The following is a 20366-nucleotide window of genomic DNA, read 5'->3' as shown; positions in this document are numbered from 1 at the left end:
GAAGGATCTTTGATATTCTGCTCTTTCGCTTGGCATTAATTTTTTTGCCTTTGTTGTAGATTTTTCACAAATGATTTTTAAAAAGAAAAGATATATCTGTCAGAAACTAGATACTCCTCTCTTTTTGAATGGATCAGATTGTCCCAAATAACTTGTTAAAAAGAACCCAAACCTGCTAAGACCCTTTGAGTTCAGAAGTAACTTTGGAAGGTAAGAAGTGTTGACTTAACTTTCTTTGTACTCAGGAGTAAAAACTTAGGCAAGCAAGCAGATTTTTTTCTAGCATGGTCTTCTGATGATTGTGCCTCCTTTGCTGCAGTAAAGAGAGGAGAATACAGAAGAATGGGTTTCTTACCTTTTTCAAAGCTTGCTTTGTTAAAAAACTGAAAAAGTGACCTAGACAAATAGCAGAAGAACAAAGTGTTGTAGTTAGAAGAGAATGGAAGACATGATCTGCATGCTACTAGCAGTAAAGTACATATCCATGTTCCAGTTTTTAAGGATTTTGCGAAAGGTGTTGAGTAATACTTTGCTTTTACAGCATGAAGTTCAGTGGCAATTCTAATGGTTATGGTATCTTTTCTCAATGCAATCTCTGAAATGCATGTCTGGTTTGTATTCCATCATTTTCAGGTTGAAACTTTCGGGTATTTTGTGCAGGAATACATTTCAGTGAAAGTCTATTACTAGTCTGAACATTCCTGGTTTGTAATTTAGAGTCTATTTCTGTAAGTCATGTAGATGAACTGTTAAGATGTTAAGAAACAAGGTAGTAAAACAAGTCTTTAGGTATGTTACATTGGAATTGTGTCATTCAGAGATTTGCAGTTGAAGAATGTCACATTTTATGTAATGCTTTTTTACATGCTAGCTGGAGTTGATAAAATGAATCCCACTGGCTGGAATCCCAGATTTAATTTTGTAAAATTGACTTATATAAATGCATCAACTGCCTAGATTATTTTTCAGGGAGTAGTTTCTTAGATGGTAGATTCCTCCTATGTGTTATTACTTGCAAATAAATTATTTAGAAGATATAATTAAAGATTCCCTTTTTCCCTACCCCACTTTTTTTTTTTTTTGTGGAACAAATCCTTTTACAGTTCCAAATTCTTACCGATGGTTTGCTGTGTTTGCTGCCAAAAAGTATTTTTAGTATGTGCCTTGAGTTCAGTGTTTGGTTCAGCTGGCTTTGAAAGTGCCTACTAGTTTTGAAATTATTTTCCATTGCATTAGGAAATCTCCTATCTAGGTGACAATAAAAATCTAACTTACATACATTGACATATGATGGTTAACACTATGTTTTGTCCTCTAGCACAGGTGGGTGGTAGCACAAGAAAGGGTATTAAATCCAGAAACACAGTATAACCTGATTGCTTAATTGTTTTTAAATCTTTCTTTAACTTGTTTTAGCTCAAGGTATTACTTCCAGTTCAACGTATTACTTCCATTTATATCAACTTAACAAATTTGACGGTAAAATTACTCTTGAGGCTTCCTACTTCTGTCTCAAGCTTACAAGTACATTGGAATTCATAGAAGACTTTCATGAGAGTGAAAAAGTGAACTAATTTTACTGTATACTAAGTTATTGTAATACTTTGAGTACTATGCAACTCTTCTCAGTTGGTAGGTAAAAGCTTGGAGCACTTTGTGTGCACACTGTTGGAGCTCTAGGATGGCAAGGCCTTTTTTCATGTACTCTTCCTGTATATTAGAGATATTGAGATCATGGTATGAGGTGTGTTGATAACAAGTATTCTCTATTTATGCCTTTGAGGCTGGATGATGTGAGCAAAAAATGAGGGAGGAGCCACTGGCATTCTTTCTTCACATGGGTTGGAAGGCTCAATTTATGTAATCTGAAAGTATGTTTTATGGAATTAAAAGTGTATAAGGTGACTTGGGCAGTTATTTCGTCAGTCACTCCCTAATAGCTAAGACATAACGTTTATCAGTTTAGTTTTGTCCAAAGGATTGAGCCACACTTTGGAAGAATGTTTGGTATAGAGCAAGATTGATAAGCAGCAACTTTAAAAATAGGCCAATCAGTAATGCAGTGTTTTAAGTTTTTCTGCAGCTGCAAAAAACAAACAGCTATAGGTCTGGAATCCTGTCTTCTTCACAAGCTGCTGGTACAGTTTCCACAGGAAAAAAGCTCTTACAAGCCAATACAGCTTCATAAAAGTTTTTCCTCATGCCTTTTAAGCAACATATGTTCAAGATGATCCTAGTGAGTTTAGAGAAAGCAATGTATTGCTTTATATTACCTTGGGGGAAAAAAAAAGAAGTCACTCATGCCATACTAAGGTTTTGTGCTGCACTCACAGAACTAGCTCCCGAGAAGGTCTTTTTGTTGCTGCTCTCCATTCTCCCATCCTTACATGTTTTTAAACCTGTTTTCTATGGCTGGCTACTGATATCAACAAAAGTTGAAGTTTCTTGTAATGTTTTTTTCATTCACAGTTGTAATTTGTATTTCAGCTTCTAGAGCCAGTTTGCCATCAGCTCTTTGAGTTCTATCGCAGTGGTGAGGAACAATTGTTACGATTTACGCTGCAGTTTCTGCCGGAACTGATCTGGTGCTATCTTGCTGTCTCAGCCAGCAGAGATTTGCACAGCAGTGGATGCATAGAGGCTCTTCTCCTAGGAATTTATAATTTGGTATGTATTCACATGTAATTATTCGTGCCTAAATTTATTGCTGGGCTTTTGGGAGATACTGTAGAGTGTTTTATTGGGGAATAATTAACTTTAATTGGTTAATGCTTTCTCTGCTCCTTATATGGCTCCTGGAGAGTGAGTGCACGAATGGCTGGAGGAGCCAGAAGAGTCCTAGTAATTTTTTTTGTTGCTTAATTCTTGGTGTGGTGATTAAGCTTGCATTCTGCTTGAGAGGGTTTATAGGTGCTACTTTTGAAGTGGTTGTCTGTATTTTCTAGCATGTTTTGACTACCTTGAGTAGAACATTAAAAAAATCACAGTGATTTCTTAATACTCGACTGCTGAAAGATTGCTTTGATTAGAGAAATTAAATGTCTTCTTTAATTTTGTAATAACTTTGACATCTTTTTTCATATTTTGTATTAAAAGATACTGTTTGTTATTAAATTACTGCTTTGAAGAACAGAATTAGGAAGGAACCTTTAAGAGCACCATATGTAGTTATGCATTTAGTTCTTTTATGGCTGTTATAAAAAGCTCAGTGTTGTGGTGTGCATTGGGATTCTCTTCACTATAGTTTGTATGTTCTGGATGTTTAGGAAGGCTTTCTAAGTGATAGTGGTTAACTTCAAGTCTCTTCTAACCATTCTGAAAATCTGGAGAAGGTAGCTACCATCCTCCTAAAAACAAACACGAGTGCCTTTACCAAGCAACTGAATTTTTTTTCACCCAACAGTCTGCTTAAAAGCGCTTGAGCCCTTAGATTCAACCCTTTTTTAGGCAGAGTACAGGCTTCATGTGCTTTGTGTGCTTAGTCGTATCTAAGAAAAACATTCCTGGAAAGCATTTGATATATCCTGTGCCTTAAGTCAAGTCACTGATTTATTTCCATGATGAAGTAATATAAAATGGTTGATGGATGTGGCTATAATCACTTGCCTTTCTCCTTGAAGGGATTGCATTTATAGTTAAGCTTTAAACTACTCCAGTAACATCTTGTCTTAGATACGAATAGTTTCTTCCTCGATTAATGACATAACCATCTATCTCCAGCTGCTTGGGGTTGTAAGAATTTTATAACAAGCTTCTGTAGGAAGCTCTAGATTAACCTGATTTTCAGAAACATTCCTCTTTCCTTCTGATTTAAGACCTAATGCTTGTGCTGAAGTAAAGCCATATTACTGATGCTGGCTTCTTTCGCTCTGTTGATGTAGAAGATTTGTAACTAAATCAAGATGGTACTATTTGTCAGTATACAAGGTTGAAAAGGTAGTAGGTCACCTGCTTAGAGACTTATTTTCTCTTTAGCTAGCTACTTTGTTTTTAAAAGCAGGAAGAAAGATGCAGCCTATTGAAAATAGTAATCCTTCTGTAAATATTTAAGATGGTCTCGTGGAACTTGAGAGGATTAACATGGTCAACAGAGTCCTTCAATTTCTTACTGAAGGAAACTGAAAAATTAAATATTGGTCAGAATAATTTTAAATCTACTGTGTTGTCAGGGGTATGGAATTATGGGGGCTGAACCTTGAGATAATGAACTGGGTTTTTTTTCTACCATCAGCTTGGAGACATACAGTGGTAATGCACACTGCTGATATTTTTTGCTGTCCTGGCTGTAGGTATAGGGTTTTTTTTTATATGCTTCAGATCTTAAAATGCAGGCCTGAAACTTAGTTACAAATCTTATTAGAATGAAGAGTCAAAATAATTATATTTTTAGATTTTAGAAGTTTGGGTGTAGCCAGTTTCTCTTCCCTTCTCCTCCCATATATTGAGGCAAATATTTTCCACATGGATATAGAAGCAATATTGAAACTTATTTTTAGTGGTTTATGTAAAAGCTGTAAAAGTCTTCCTGTAGAACAGGTCTGTATGCCTTTTTGATAAGTCTCAGCCTTCCTTGTATCACTTCATGTTCTACTTTGAGATTTGAGTTTTAATAATTACTATGTAAAGTTAGTCTTTCAGCCTTCCAAAGCCTGGATTTTAGGAGACAATGAAGTTCCTTTCTAGCCTCAAACTCTGGATATATGAAAACTGCTGCTGAAATTTAGAGGGGAAAAAAAAGTTGCTGTGTGTGGTGTTGGTTATTGGTCAGGTCTACTTCGGAACTTCTGAAGTTTATTTGAAGTACTTCAGTGCTCTTCTGTGATACTTGGGCACGTCTTTTTTTTTGCTTTATCCATTAGTCTTCCACTAACTTAAAGGACTGAAAAGTCTGCCAACATGCTGTTCTGTTGATAGCTTGCAGGAAAGTAGCTTCTCTAAAGCTTTGCATTTGTGCTTCTTTTAACTCTCTCTGTAAATTTGGTATTATCAAACTTGGGCTTTTGCAAATGCTATGATGTCTGCTACTATCAAACTGTATGAGACTGCAATCATTCCAGAGCTATAATATTTCCAAAACAGTCTAATTGTAGAGTGGTTATTTGATGGGTAGACAGTTTTCAGAATAGAATTAAGCAGTAACCTTCGCAATTAGCAAATAGTGTATAATTAAAAAATAAACACTCGTTTAAATATCTTGTGATTTCCAGTTAGTGTTTTAAGGTGAATGATGTATGCAAATCCGTGTGCCCTTTGCTACCTCATTTGAATAGTTTTCAGAAACAGAGCAAATGAACTGTGATATAAAGCAAATACGGAGATAATTTCTACCTTTCACCTGGAATTGTTACAGTGTCTCTAGCTGTCCCTACAGTAATTTGTTGGCTTTCTTTTTCTATTCAGCCCCATCCAGCATTTAACATCTTTGAACGTCTGGTTTCCACAGTACAATGTAACCATTGGAATCTTCTGTCTTTTTCAGGAGATAGTTGACAAAGAGGGACATAGCAAAGTGCTGAGTTTCACAATTCCGTCTTTGTCCAAGCCTTCAGTCTATCATGAAGTAAGTAACATCCACAACATAAAGTTGTTACTGATAGGAAAAGGTGGTATGCTTTGGGGCCCTGTTTGTTAAGAGTAAAAGTGTAGTTTTAGCTCATCACATGATGATAAAGGAACATACTTCTTCTGGATACTCTTATCTGGTCTTTGAGGCCTCTTAACAACTGAGTAGCCATAACTTCATAATATCTGTGCACCAACTTGGTGTTTTTCTCTTAATCTGAAGCCATATACCTCATCTGGTGTAGAATAACTTGTCAGACCTCTAAGACAGCTAAGCAGTCAGATAACCTGAAGCCTGTTTAAAATTTATGTACAAAATGATGGTGCTGATAATTGTCTGGTTTTGCTTGCATTGTAGCAAGACTTTAGGTGGCTATGTTCTGAATTAACCTTTTTCCTTTAGCCTTCCAGCATTGGTTCAATGGCTCTCACCGAAGGAGCTTTATCACAGCATGGTTTGTCCAGGGTTGTATACAGTGGACCTCATCCTCAGAGGGAGATGTTAACAGCACAGAACAGGTGAAATTGTAGTGATTCTCAAGAAAATTCCTATTATAATCTTAATATTATTTTTAATATAGTTACAGACTGAAAGTGATAGGTATATAGTGTGATTTGTGGTGGGTTTTTTTTGTTTCTGAACATGTAAAAATACAGATGCAGAAAAACTTGTAGCACATATTACTACATGAAGAGGAAAAGCTTTCAGAACTAAACTATTCAATTGTCAATTTTATTGAAAAGAAATACCAAATCTGTTCAAATAACTCCTGCAAATTCTGGGTAAACTTGTTTTCTTTTAAAAATAAAATTGGTTATATAACTAATGTTTTTTGTAAATCCCAGGTTTGAAGTGCTGACTTTCCTTCTACTCTGTTACAATGCTGCCTTAAGCTACATGCCTGCAGTTTCTCTTCAGTCGTTGTGTCAAATTTGTTCAAGGTAATTTCTGTAGGTTGACTACACTTAAAATGTAATTTTCAACTTGAAATCCAATCAGTTTCAACTTTCTTCTTAAAAAAAGCTTCATGTTCCCAAAAGCTACTTGTCAGCTTTACTTTTTTTCATAAGTGTTTACAAGTGAATTATTTGCTTTTTAAATATCTATTGCATAACTTTGGGTGGAGATCTCAAAAATTGCTGGTGTCATTCTAGCCTTTTTAGAGGAACTATCTCAACTGTAGTATGGCTTTCTAAAACCAATCAATTCTGGTATTAATAGACTGTGTATTAAGGTCTTTTCTGCATAACTATCAGTGTTAACTGATCACATCCCTACTGTGAATTCACTGTTTTCTCACCAAAATACTTTTGGTATCCCTATACAGTAGCATCTTGTAAATGCACAAAAATGCTAATTTTACGTAAACTAGCATTTTTGGTTTAACTGGTTGCTTGCTCCTACCTCAACCCCTCAGGCTTTACATAACACTGAAATGCTTATTATTTTAGTGGATGGTGTCATCCTTGCGCCAAACCATTGGTAGAAATTACGACTATCTGGAAGTAGCGTTGCCCGATAATGGCCTCTTCTGGGGGATAAAGAGGAGGAAGATGGGATGGGATTTTTGTTCAACCTAGTTAATTTCAATAACTGGCTCATGTGGTTTAGGACTAGGTAAGAATCAGCTTTCATGTTTCAACTTCTACCGTGTATGGACAAAATGAAATAGTATTAACTCATTTGGTTCCAACATACAGGGAGAGTTGCTGAGGCAGAGAGATCCTGAGATGTCTTGGTTTTGCTTTTGGTTTTTTGTGGGGTGTTGGGGTTTTCTGTTTGTTTTGTATGTTTGTTTTTTAAATAGCAGAAGATTTGTTGGGATAGGGAAGGAGAGGAAAAAAGAACAGTATGTTAGTGTCAAAGTAAGTATTAATAAAGAAAGGCTCCTGAAATCTGTTTTAGATATAATTTGAAAGACACTACAATACAATCTCAAGTTTTTTGTGTTGTATAGTTTTGTTCAGATTTTTTTTTTTTCTGGGAAAAACAGATTTAAGAGAAGTTTTACAAGTTCTCTGCTATTGAAGCTGAAGAGCTGAAGTTCTCTGAGATTAATCCCCTAGTCTATCCTACATAGGAAATATTTTGATTAATGGCATTAAAGGTCATTCCAGAAGTTCGGTAAGAGCCAATGAATCGAATATTTGACTACCTGGTATCTTTGATTTAAAAAATGTTTTGACTGCACAGTGTAATGTGGAATTTAGTTCAGAACTAAATTTTAAGGATGTCTTTTACTGGATTTTAGAATATTTTTATGGATGGGACACTTTTGGTCACTTTGCTTGAAAACTTGTATGCAACTTCCGTATTGTATGCAATGACACGCTTCTGTCTGTAATACTAGTAGTTGCGACACTGCTTTATTTCCTTAAATACCATTAACTTATTTTTTTTTCTGTTCCACAGCAAATGCATGGATTCTGAATGACTTTTAATGGCAATTTTCTTCCATGTTCCACTGTAGTATAAATCTAACAAGTGTCCAAGATGTTTCTGTTTAAAAGATTTGAACTCTGCCAGTAGAGGGCATATGCTTCCTCCATAGTAAGAAACAGTCAGCTTCAGCGAGTTGTTGATGGATACCTTCCTGTGGGTCTTTGGCAGTTAAAATATATACTAAACACCTAGCTTTGTTGAGATCTGTACAAAGGCGGTTCTACATTAATTGCTAACGACCAATGCATGATTTCTTTAGAATTTGTGTCTGTGGATATCCTCGCCAAAAAGTGAGAAAGTACAACGGAGTCAACAGTAGGATTCCAGTTTCATCTGAGTTCATGGTGCAAATGCTAACAGGGATTTATTATGCCTTGTAAGTTGTTTTTTTAATATGCCTATGAAATAATGAAATTTCAGCTTAATGCTGATGTCATTTACCCTTTTGTAGTTGTTAATGTGTGAAACTCTCTTATTAACTGAAAGAATTAGAGATTAGTAACACAGGAGTGCTCAAAATGTGGAGTAGCATTAGAACAATCCTGTCTGAATTTCAGAATATTTCATGACTAGCTTATCAATAACTATGTTGGTTTTAAACTGCTCAAGGTGGCCAATTAAAATAAAACTTTATTCTGAAGTAGTCTATGGAGAGAACTTCTCTAAATAGTAGGCTTACTAGTAATGAAAAGTAGTGCAACTCCTCTAAACTGAGCTCTCAAGGAATACTAAACATGTGAAAGTTATGTGACCAAGAAAGTTCATCTGTTAATATCAATGCTTCTTATTATATATGTATTTACTTTTGTAGTTATAATGGAGAATGGGATCTGGCTCGTAAAGCTATGGATGACATTTTGTATAGAGCACAGCTGGAACTGTATCCAGAACCTCTGCTGGTAGGTGTTGTATTTCAACATTTTTTTGAGTAGAATTTTCAGTCATGGAAATCCTTCCTGTGAATGTGCGTGATGTGTCAGCACGCTGGGAAACTTAATTCCATGAGGTCTCTGTGGCTGTGCTTGTGTAAATGGCTAGGTCTGCAAGTATACACACACGTGCACAGGTATTTTCAATGTACTTAGTTATATGGTCATCTTCCCTAGTGAACAAGCTGTTTTCAGTAGAACACTTCTAAATCTTGAAACTTAGATTATAGTGCAGAAGTGCTCTGAAGTTAGTGTTAACTAATAGCCACATCTTTAAACTGGAAACTTTATTTAAAAGTGGCAGGTATAAAATGTAACTTAGTTCTGGGTGGTAATTGCCACCAGCGTTGTTTACAACCCGTGCAAAAAGCTGTGCTTTTTTGATGGCAAACTGGAATTGTACACAGTATTCTACTTGAAGTAATAAGAGCCCTTTGACAGAATTTTTCTTCTAAAATTTGGATTCTTCATGCTACAAACTTAACTGTATCTTTTGTGTTCTAGGTTGCTAATGCAATAAAAGCTTCACTGCCTCAGGGCACCATGAAATCTAGTAAAGAAGGTACAAGATGCATTCAGGTTGAAATTACACCTACTTCATCCAGGATATCAAGAAATGCTGTGACTAGCATGTCTATCCGAGGGCACAGATGGAAAAGACATGGTAAGAAACAGATTTTGCAATGCATTATTAGATTTTTATATGTTTAAAAAATATTGAGAATTTTATTATTGCACATCTTCATTGGTAGTAAGCAAGCAGCAGTTTGGAGTTTATTTTCTTAACTGGTGAATGGGAATGTTAATGCAATTCAGATGAAGTATATTCTTTATTTTCTTAAACATGTTTCAAAAAGAAAAAAAAAAACAGAAAACCCTTTTTTTTAAAGGGAGCTGTATCAAAACAATTGATTTTTTTGAAAGGCCCATATTCCTGTTTTCTTCTGAAAAGTGTGAGGTTCTTTACTGCACACCCTCATCTGTCTGAAATTACTTAAATAAAAATAATATTTAAGGGTAGAGGGATAAATTATGTGTTGGTGTCATGGCTTCACCCCAGCCAGCAACTAAGCACCAGGCAGCCACTTGCTCACATCCCCCCAGTGGCATGGGGATGGAATCATAAGAGTACAAGTGAGAAAATTCCTGGGTTGATAAAGACAGTGTAATAGGAAAAGCAAAAGCTGTGCACACAAGCAAAGCAAAATAAGGAATTCTTTCACTTCCCCTTGGCAGGCAGGGGTTCAGCCATCTCCAGGACAGCAGGCCTCCATCACGTGTAACGGGTACTTGGGAAGACAAATGCCATTGCTCTTTAACGCTTCCCCCTTTCTTCTTCCCCTAGCTTTTTTTGCTGAGCATGGTGTCATGTGGTATGGAATATCCCTGTTGTCAGTTGGGGTCAGCTGTCCCAGCTATGTCCCCTCCCATTTTCTTGTGCACCTTTAGCCTCTTCACTGATAGGATGGTGTGAGAGGCAGAAAAGTCCTTGATGCTGTGAACTAACTGCTCAGCAATAATGGAAACAGCTCTGTATGAACTACACTGCTTTCAGCACAAATACAAAATGTAGCTCCATGCTAGCTACTATGAAGAAAATTAACTCTATCCCACCCAAAATCAGTACATTTGAGCATCGTGGTGTAAGAGCTTTCACAAAGCAGAAAATGGGTGTGGGCTGAAGAGTAGAAAAAAAATGGTGCTGAATGCACTGCAAAATGAGAAACATAATATTCCACTTCTTCTACTGTCTTCAGATGAGTGAAGAGCCGCTGGACCAGCAATCAAAATTTGCAAAGGCTTGTTCTGCTGGCCTTATAATTCTGATGACAGGCTGAGTGAGTGAGTGTAGATAAGAATACTCTTAATAGATTCAATAAAGATTTTAAAGTAGCATTATAAACATTTCTGTATGATGTGTACTGTATGAGCTTTTGTAGTATATGAACAGTTTGGTTAGAAAAATACTGTCAAGTTATTTGTAACGGACTGAGAGGTAATTCAGGTCAGTGTTGAGAAAATTATTTAAAAATATCTTGGTAGAAGACGACTAAAATTATGATAGACGTAATACTCCTTGGTGGTATTAGTACCAATGGTGAGGGGCAAAGAAAGGTAAAATAACCAAATTTATTTTCAGTTGATTTAAAACTGCTCAAAACTGTGAGGCAAAGGTGAGAAGAAAAACATTGGTCTTTAACTTGAGTGAGGTCCAGCAGCAAGTCATTACTGAAATCTCAAGACTGTTATGGACCATTTTTGTCTTTATTTTCCTTTCTTGAGGCTTACAGTTGTTAAGCTGAGATGATTTACAAGGTGCAAGAAAACTGTATGGTAGCTCAGCTTTTAAATGGACAAATGCCCTCTGAAGCTTGGCAATATTATCAGCTATTGTCATAGAATGATGGAATCATAGAATCACTTAGCTTGGAAAAGAGCTTTAAGATCAGCAAGTCCAACCATTAACCCTACTCTACCAAGCCCAGCACTAAGCCATATCCTCAAGTGCCACACCTAGGTGACTTTTAAACACATCAAGAATGGTAACTCAACCACCTTCCTGTGCAGCATGTTCCGATGTCTGACAACCCTTTCAGTGAAAACATTCTTCCTAATGTCTAGTCTAAACCTCCCCTGGTGCAGCTTGGGACCACTCCGTCTGGTTCTATCACTTGTGAGAATAGACCAGCACCTATGTCTTTACGACGTCCTTCTGAGTCCAGAGGAGCACCACAAAGATAATCAGAGGGCTGGAGCACCTCTTCTATGGAGACAGGCTGAGAGAGAGGGATTGATTGTTTATCCTGGAGAAGAGAAAGCTCCAGGGAGACCTTATAACAGCCTATTTGAAGGGGGCCTACAGGAAGGCTGGGGAGGGACTTTTTCAAGGACACAGGTCCTGATAGGATGAGGGGTAATGGTTTCAAACTGGAAGAGGGTAGATTTAGATTAGATATTAAGAAGAAATTACTTACTGTGAGAGTGGCGAGACACTGGAACAGGTTGCCCAGGAAAGTTTTGCAAGCCCCACCCCTGAAGTGTTCACGGCCAGGCTGGATGGGGCTTTGAGCAACTTGATCTAGTGGGAGGTGTCCCTGCCCATGGCAGGTGGGTTGGAACTAGATGACCTTTAAGGTCCCTTCCAACCCAAATCAGTTTATGGTTCTATATACCACTTCAGCTAATATCCCAAAAATTTTCTGTTGTTTGTGACTTGAAAAGCCTTTTTAAAGTCAGAGTGTATTGTCTCCTGATTTCAAATCTCCTAATAGTGTAACTCAGTGCCCCACAATTTCTGATGAAAGGAAGATATGGTATAGATCTTCATCATACAGAAAGAATAATGAGGCTGTGCATACAGATGCTTGTTTGAATTATAATAAATATTGTAACTGATAGAAATCAGATGACAAACCATACCTCCTGACCATTACTCTTTCTTCCACGGTGTAAGGGGGGAAAAATATTTGGTGGTTTTGTGTGTTGCAATGTAATAAAAATGAGTTGTACAAATAGAAGAGACAGCTGAGAACTAGTTTGATCTTACACATATGTGGACCAGAAGACGTGATGAAGCAAAATATCCCTTGGTGAAGCAAGGGCAGCAACTTTCAATCACTAGCTATTTGTGTAAAAAAAAAAATAAATACAGCAAATCATGGTTCCAACTGAGAAGCATGGCCTTAATTTTTTTATCTTTTTAGAAGTTCAGTTTAATGTAGAAGTTTTTGGACACTAAATCTTGCCAGCCTTTGCTAGAACTCTAGAGTGAAGTCAGTTTTGAAAAATGGTCAGTGTAACATTTAATCTTATTGTGATACATAACCCTGTAACTCATTCATTAGAGCTGTTACTTAGAAGAACTTTTTAAGAATCAAATTGGTATTGTGGATTTCAACTTCTAAGGTAGGTACTTTAGAGATACTGAAGGTGAAGGTCATTTGCAAAATAGATCCATCTAATCTCATAGTATTTACAGTCAGTTGATACTAGCTACCACTTATCAACAAATTATTTAGTGTTGTTAAATTGGATGGCTTTTTTGCTTCTCCAGGTCACCTAAATGCAGTTTTGTGGTTGTCGAGCTAGTGCTGATGAAGCAATTCTGAATACTTTTAAAAAGACCTTCAGACACTGAGAATACTTCAAACACTGTGGAGCTGACAAGTCGCTAGGATTGTAACTTGCATATACTTGGAATTTCCATAAAGTTTCAACTTTCATTTTTACTTTTTCCCTCTCAAGTTCATCCTTCTCAAACCTGTCATCTAATGCAGACAGGCATCTTTTGAGTTGGAATTTGTTTTACCAGGACCTTGTAGGAATCGCAGCATTCTTTTCACTAAGTATCATTATTGAATCTCTTACACAACAGCCATCATTCTCACATTTTGAGAAGCTGTGGAGTTTTCTGTTTGCTTGGGAACTTTTGGCTATGTCTACAGGAATCTTTGTCAATATTTTTTGGCCAGGCTGAGCACTTTGCGTATCTGCTGTTGATGACTTACTGAGACAAAAAGAAGTCATCTAAAAAACAAACTGCGTTGGGTTTTGCCTTGATTTTTTTTTTTCCCCAGTGCTGCAGAAAGCAGTGATGCTTTCTCTCTCCCCAGCTTAATCTCAGTTTTTTCAACTGTACTTAAACTTACTCCTGTCAAACAAGTCAGTTACTATCGCAAACTAGTTGGGTTGTAAGCTCATGTAAGAAGCTTAGAAAAGCTGAGGAGATCCATATATATTATTAGTAGGTGGCAAAAACTGCGGTAAAACTGTTTTGTCTTAATGAGTTGAGTAACTGGAGAATTTTGTTACTTGTAAATAACTCTATAGTTGAAAATAGTTTTTTGAAATTAAGAAAGAAAATGAAAGTCAGTGTGTTTGAATTTCCTTGGCTGTTTCAGTATTCATTTCCAGGCTGACTACTGTGCAGCATCATGACATTGTTTGTGTAGAATTTCTAGTCTTACATGATAACACTTGAAGTTGATATGCCATTTCATCATCAAAATGTTTCGCTTTAGCATGGTAATACAGAGAATATAGTAATAAAAGTGAATGATGGAGAGTTGATTTCTAATATAATCTCTTAATGGTTGTTTCACAATCCTCAGAAATTTCAGTTTGAAGAATTAAGAATGAGGTTTTCCAGCATGTGGGTGCAGGCCAATAATTGGAAGATTGAAGCCTGCAATTGAAAAATAACACAAAACTTCATACTCGCTAATGTTGCTTATTAACAAGAGGTTCATGTGTGAACATTTGCTTTAATTCATAATGCTTTAGTCATCTGTATCTATTTGCTTTTGTTTCATGTTTTGTTTCAGACATATTTTTTTTTTCTTATCCATCTTTAATTCTAGAACAACCAGAGAATGGTAATGATGCTACTGAATTGGGCAACTTTATCATACCTGAGATTAGTGTCACAAGTGTGGCTGGAGAGAGGACCGGGAATGGGGAAAAGAGCAGAGCACTAGCAGAGAATGATGTTCAGCATTTACAGGGAGTACAGGAAACAGCTACAGATCCTAGAACTGACAGCAAAGGCATGCCAGAAATCAGGAGGCAAAAATCTGTAAGAAAAATGATGGAGGATGGAATAAACTCATCTGGCAGAGTGCAGTTTTAGCAGAACACTTGTAGCTGCACTCTAAGGTACCACTGTTGATTGAAAGGGTCACTGCTGCATGTTTGGAGAACTGAAGTATGCAGTTAATATATTTGCATGTGTAATAACACAAATGCATGTATTGCACACAGCTTTGTCTGCGCCACAGAATGGCGACACTGGTGACACTGCTTACAAGTACATTTATTTAATCTCGAGAAAATACACTGTGAGACTCAACATACCTTGGAGTTTATTTAAGCATATTTATTGGATTTACAAATGCCAGTTATTACTGGCATGAAGAGTTCATCAAAATGGATATGAAAAGTATCTCACTGTGTACATCAGATTTCCCAAATTCCACCTTTCATGGTATATTGGAGATCTCATGTTGTGCTTGAGTTTCCAACTCATACCACCAGACCTATGATGCAGAAGGTGACCTTTCATTCCTGAAGCATTCTTGGGTTGGTAAACATGCAGGTGCCATATTGGATGTCCTGGGGCAATGATTCTATAGTCTTATAATTAATGAGCTTTCCAAAATCATGTATTGAAGCACCTGCTCAAAACAAAGTTATACTTTGTTTTGCTCTGTGTGGTATCTTCTAATCTACAAGTTTCTAAACTCCTGCATGAATTAACAAGACTGCATTATTTTATTTCCAAATCATGGCAAAATGAAATTGTGGGCATGCTTCTTGATCTAGTTAATGCAGCATTGTTTGCTGTAACTTTATATCCTAATACACTTTAATTCCATAATGTAATGGAATAGGTAAGTTTTTTGTCTTCTGTTGCTTTATGGCTTCGTGCTTGTAATTATCAAAATCTAGCAATACATAAAATCAATAAATGTGAGAAAGTCAATTGGTAATTCTTTCTTTCTTTTTCTACCATGCAGGTAACACTGATGTAGCAAATGAAGAAGATCTGATAGAAGTATCTGAAACTGATGAAGGGTTTTACTCTAGGGCTACTTCTAGTACAAGTCAGTCTGCCCTATCTACCAGCAGTAACACGAGCAATAAGAACATTTTAGGGAAGAGCCAGCGAAGGTCTGGAGGAAGCAAAGCTGGAGGAAAAGAAAAAGAAGGAGAAACCTGCAGAGAACACTTGTCACGAAAACAAACTCAGAGAGCCATGAGTGAGAATCTAGAGCTTGTCTCTTTGAAGAGATTGACACTGACAACTAGCCAGTCCCTGCCTAAACCTGGCAGCCATAGTCTGGCCAGAACGACCACTACTGTGTTTAGTAAATCCTTTGAACAGGTCAGTGGTGTCACAGTTGCAAATAATCGTGGTGGTGTATCTGGTACAGAAGCAAACAGGTTTTCAGCTTGCAGTCTTCAGGAGGAAAAACTTATGTATGGAACAGAAAGAACAGATCTTCCAGTTTTAAGCAAACAACCTAATCAGCAGCGACCTCCTAGTATTAGCATAACTTTGTCAACAGATTGATATAATAAAATAGACAAGTATGAAAAACACAATATTGAGGGTTTATGCTCATACCGGTAGATGAGTACATTAAGCTCCTTAATGTGCTATACGATACTTTCTTAAATCTTAAGCCAGTTAATTGTTATTTGGCTCACGTTTGACAGTACTCGTGAACAGACAACAGTTCTAGTTATTTTGCATCAGCTTCTTATCACTTGGAAATTTCCTTTGTGACTTACTGTATTTATACTCGTGATTGCTCAATGGCTTCATGTGGAGTTCACAGCTTCACCAATTTAACAAGCATCAATTGGTTGTTTAGCCTCTGACCAAGATGCACAGCTTTTTTCAAATGCACAGGATGGGAACAAATAGAGCCTCTTTCCCAGATTCTGCTTTTCACTACCACTTGCACAGGCAAAAGTGTAAGTACTTGTTTTATTTAAGAGGAGTCTCGCAGCGTGGATGTGAAATTTTGGAACAGAATAGTAAGAACAAATGTTCTCTTTTGTTAGCCATGACAAAGCTGTGCTTACACATAAGGTTAAAACTAAAAGCATCAGTTCAGCATTTGATGTCATGGCGTTTTTTGTAATGGGAGTTAGTAGACATTGCACTGTTCTTTATGCTGTATGAGTCTGAATTATAGATGCGTTTTTGGCTTTTGCATACGTCTTTGAAACTGGGTCAAAAGTCATATAGCAGCAGCACACGTGGATGGGAATTCCTTTCATTTGCTATAATAGGCACACTTTAAACTTACAAATTGTGTAACAGACTCTGCCTTTCTTTCAGATTCTCAAGTATCAGGCACAAAGCTACTAATTGAAATGTTGCTGTCATCAATATTTTTATTATTTTGAGGGAAGAGATGTGCTTATGTAACAGTATTATGCAGGAAATAAGGTATGAGCCCTTTGCACTGAACCAAGCAAATCAGGAATGTGAATATGTTTAACATAAACTACTTACTTGAGACTAAGAGAATACTACCAAAGGATGTGTACTTTCAATAACTTGCAAGCACAAAGGGGGAAATTACAGTGTAAATATAACTAGCACTGCCATTGCTAGGTTTTTGTATCTAGGTTTTTTCTAGTTTGAAATGCTAAAACAGCAGCTTGTTCAAGGTTACCTAACCTTTAACCTTTCATTGGTTTGGTGACATTTTTTGATACCAACTTTTAATTTTAATTAAAAATGGACATTAAAACTGCTTATGCAGAAATTTGGAGAAGCAATAGCTGACAAAACCACTCCAGTAACAGTGTTTAGCTGATAAACAGACAATATATTATTATGAGTGGAGAAATAGGATGAAGATGGAAGGCATAGTTATTCCCAGCTGTCCAGATTCCTGCAGCTAGTGATTCCTTATTGTCAAGAAACTTGTAACAGAACAAACACTAAAATTTTGGAGGACTTTCCTATTTGCCTGGAGATAAGTTTAGATAACCCTGTTTTGACTTAAACTGAAGCACAATTTTTTAGCAGTTATTCAGGTTTATAGTAATTAATAAGATGGTTAATGAAATTAGGAGACATAGTTGATAGAGACAAGTTGTATAATTTTACTACTTAGATTGCAGACCAGGTGTGCACATTTCTTCATATTCACCAAAGTATGTGGAATAGCTTATCAGCCTGCACATGTTTATCTTCACTTGTGAGCTGGAGTTTAAATTAATATGTCACACTTGTTATGTTCTTCAGTTTCTTGTGTGACAGGTCTATTCTAGTAGTTCCACCATTTTACAGTGGAGTTCTTAAGTGTACATGAAGACTTAACATTCCTAATGCATAAGCCACAAGATTGTCTTACTTAGTGTTTAATACTTAGACCAGTGAAATAATCTGGTTCTTTGCAGCTGTATGTGTTTGTTATTGTAAATACTTTGTACAGCAGAAAAAATTTTCTCTTTTTTTTACCAGTTTTTCTGCAATACATATTGAACAGCACATTTTTTTCAGATTGACTTCATACGGGTGGCTGCTGGACCACTGCTGCATAACCACAGGCAGCAGAAGGGGGTTGGGCAGCTGGTAGCAGACATTGGCTGGCACTACACATGCTGAATGGAGAGCTCTTCCTTTCTTTGAAGTTTGTTCTACATGTTATGAAGAAATAACCTGCAGACCTTAGAGCTGCCTCCTGCTCTGCTTCTGCAGTGTAATGTTTAATAGTACTTTGGAAACACTTTAAATGGAAACAAAAAATAGAATAGATAAATAAAATTGTCATTGACAGATGTTTGTTGTGACAGTAAAATTGTGTGTTAGTGTTAAGGGACTAGGATTTTAAAGTAGTTCTACTGGGTTTGGTTTGCTTCATTTAGTTCATGGTTTTTTTTTTCAGTTACATCCACAGCAGATACCTTCTCAAGCTGGGTGTTGGTATAAAAGATTTTTATTATACTGGGAAGGTTTAGTCACTTTTAACTGTAAATAGTTAGAATTTTGAAGGATCTGAAATGCTATAAAATGTAGGTATGTGACATAATATTTACAATACTGTTGGCCGCAAGTCAAACAGTGTTAAAATAAAGTTAGTTAATCCTTTTATTTCATCCAGCTGATTATTCTGACTGTGGTCTGGCTTAAGCCCAAGACAGAGGCTCATATTGGTACAAATGAAATTACATAAAGCTTCAGACTTTTTTTTAAAACTGATAAAAGGAAAGGTTCTTGGTACTGAAGGCTACTGTTTCTATACGTATGTGGCTTCATATTTATATGTGTGAATTGGTCTCTGGAACAACTTATACAATGAGCATATTTTTGTGAACTGACATCACACCTTGATACCAATGGAGTCTACAGAATTTTTTTCCTGATTTGAATAATGAAACTTCCAGTTGGGTTATTTCTGTTCCTAAAAACAGAAAAGAAAAAAAACAACAAATAAAAACAGAACTGGGGGGGGGGGGGGGGGGGGGGGACACACACGACACACACACGCGACACACAACAGAATTATTTGTTGTCCAAATATGCATGGTGCAGGATTGGAGGGGAAGAGGGGAGGTAGGCAGGAGGCAGATATATATTATTTCTTTAACAATATTTCAAAAATTGTCAAGCTCCTGGGTTTTTGAGCATTATCTGATCACTTTAGACTGATGAATGAAAGATGGATATTAAGGAAGTAGAAGTCTTCTGTTAGTGTAAGGAAAACCTGTTAAAACATCCCATATTGTAGTCTACCCACGAGTGGGCAGTTCTGATGAATACACTCAAAACACCATACATGGCTGCAACATCCTGCGGAGAAAATACTATGTAGGAATGAATCATCACAAATTATATTGAGCGGTTGTTTTGATGCTGACATTTATAACTGACCTTACTGTTTTAAATCAAAGGGCGCTGTTTCCAGAAATGGCTTTGAACAGCAACGTTTTCAAACTGTTGAAGCCGAGAAGAATTGTTTTTGTTATAAGAATCTGTAACACTTATGCAAAAAGTACATGGCCTCTAACCATTTGCTGTAGATCCGCAGTGATTTTTCTGAAGGGAGTGAAATGTCCTTGAACTGCCTTGAATACCTGACAGATTTGACAGGTACAGAAATACATAGCTGTTTTAGCCACACTTCTCTCTAAGGAGGTCTCTTATGATTTCTATGAGGTTTCTAGAAGTTTCTAACTTTATTATGTCTGATATCTTTTGTCAGTGTTTAAGGCTTACGGTGCAATCTATAGGTGCATAATACATTGCCTTTTGTATTTGTATACTACTTCTAAATTAGATGTGTACATTTCTTAATATTTACCAAAGTGTGTGAAATAGTTGTATCAGTCTACAGATGTCTGTCTTAACCTGAGAACCTGAGTTTAAATGAGTGTACCACACTTTCTCATATTCTTCAGTTCATTGTGTGACACTGTTCTATGTTTTAGTAATGCAGTATTTCACCTTTTTTTAGTGAAGTGTTCTCTTAACTGTACATGAAAGCTTACATTCCTAATGTGTAAACTACAAGATTGTCTTGTTTAGTGTTCAATAATTTGAACACTAAAATAAACATTTTCTTTTTTTGAAGTTATATGCTTTTGTAGATACTTGTATGGCAGAAGATATTGCCCCCTTATGGGATTTGTTAAAAAACAAGTTAGATTTTTGTTCAAAGTTCTTCCCTTTCCCCTTACAAATGTAGTCTCTGGTCCAATGCTGTAGAGAAACCTGGATGAACTGTAGTAGATGGCAGCAGCGGGAGATCTCACTCTGCATTTTCTCTCTTTTTTTTTTCTTTTTTTTTCCCAAACGTCAGTCTTGAACCTCTTCTTTTTAATGGGCAAAACTCAACTTACATTCATATAAAAAGGTGAGAAAGACAATCTCTTATTCCTAACACTTCACTTGAACAAGCTGAGCTTTC

General features: G+C 36.5%; 1 protein-coding gene across 6 annotated transcripts in view; it reads left to right on the top strand.

The window, feature by feature from the left end:
• Positions 1 to 18237, top strand: part of HYCC1 (hyccin PI4KA lipid kinase complex subunit 1) — a 37706-nt gene extending 19469 nt beyond the window's left edge. For 3 of the 6 annotated variants that reach the window (XM_051609517.1, XM_051609518.1, XM_051609516.1), the window contains exons 4-11: positions 2488 to 2667; positions 5480 to 5560; positions 5966 to 6081; positions 6409 to 6504; positions 8265 to 8381; positions 8817 to 8904; positions 9439 to 9598; positions 15450 to 16558. In XM_051609517.1, coding sequence (XP_051465477.1) covers positions 2488 to 2667; positions 5480 to 5560; positions 5966 to 6081; positions 6409 to 6504; positions 8265 to 8381; positions 8817 to 8904; positions 9439 to 9598; positions 15450 to 16006 — 1395 coding nt within the window. In that variant the 3' untranslated portion in view covers positions 16007 to 16558. Of the gene's footprint in view, positions 1 to 2487; positions 2668 to 5479; positions 5561 to 5965; positions 6082 to 6408; positions 6505 to 8264; positions 8382 to 8816; positions 8905 to 9438; positions 9599 to 14294; positions 14590 to 15449; positions 16559 to 16783 lie in introns of those variants that run through there. The other 3 variants (XM_051609519.1, XM_051609521.1, XM_051609522.1) reach the window with 3 other exon arrangements.
• Positions 18238 to 20366: the final 2129 nt, after the last annotated feature.

Source organism: Apus apus, chromosome 2, assembly GCF_020740795.1.
Source record: "Apus apus isolate bApuApu2 chromosome 2, bApuApu2.pri.cur, whole genome shotgun sequence".
NCBI lineage: Eukaryota > Metazoa > Chordata > Aves > Apodiformes > Apodidae > Apus > Apus apus.
Note: the sequence above shows the minus strand (reverse complement) of the source record. Positions and strands in the feature narration are given on the sequence as shown.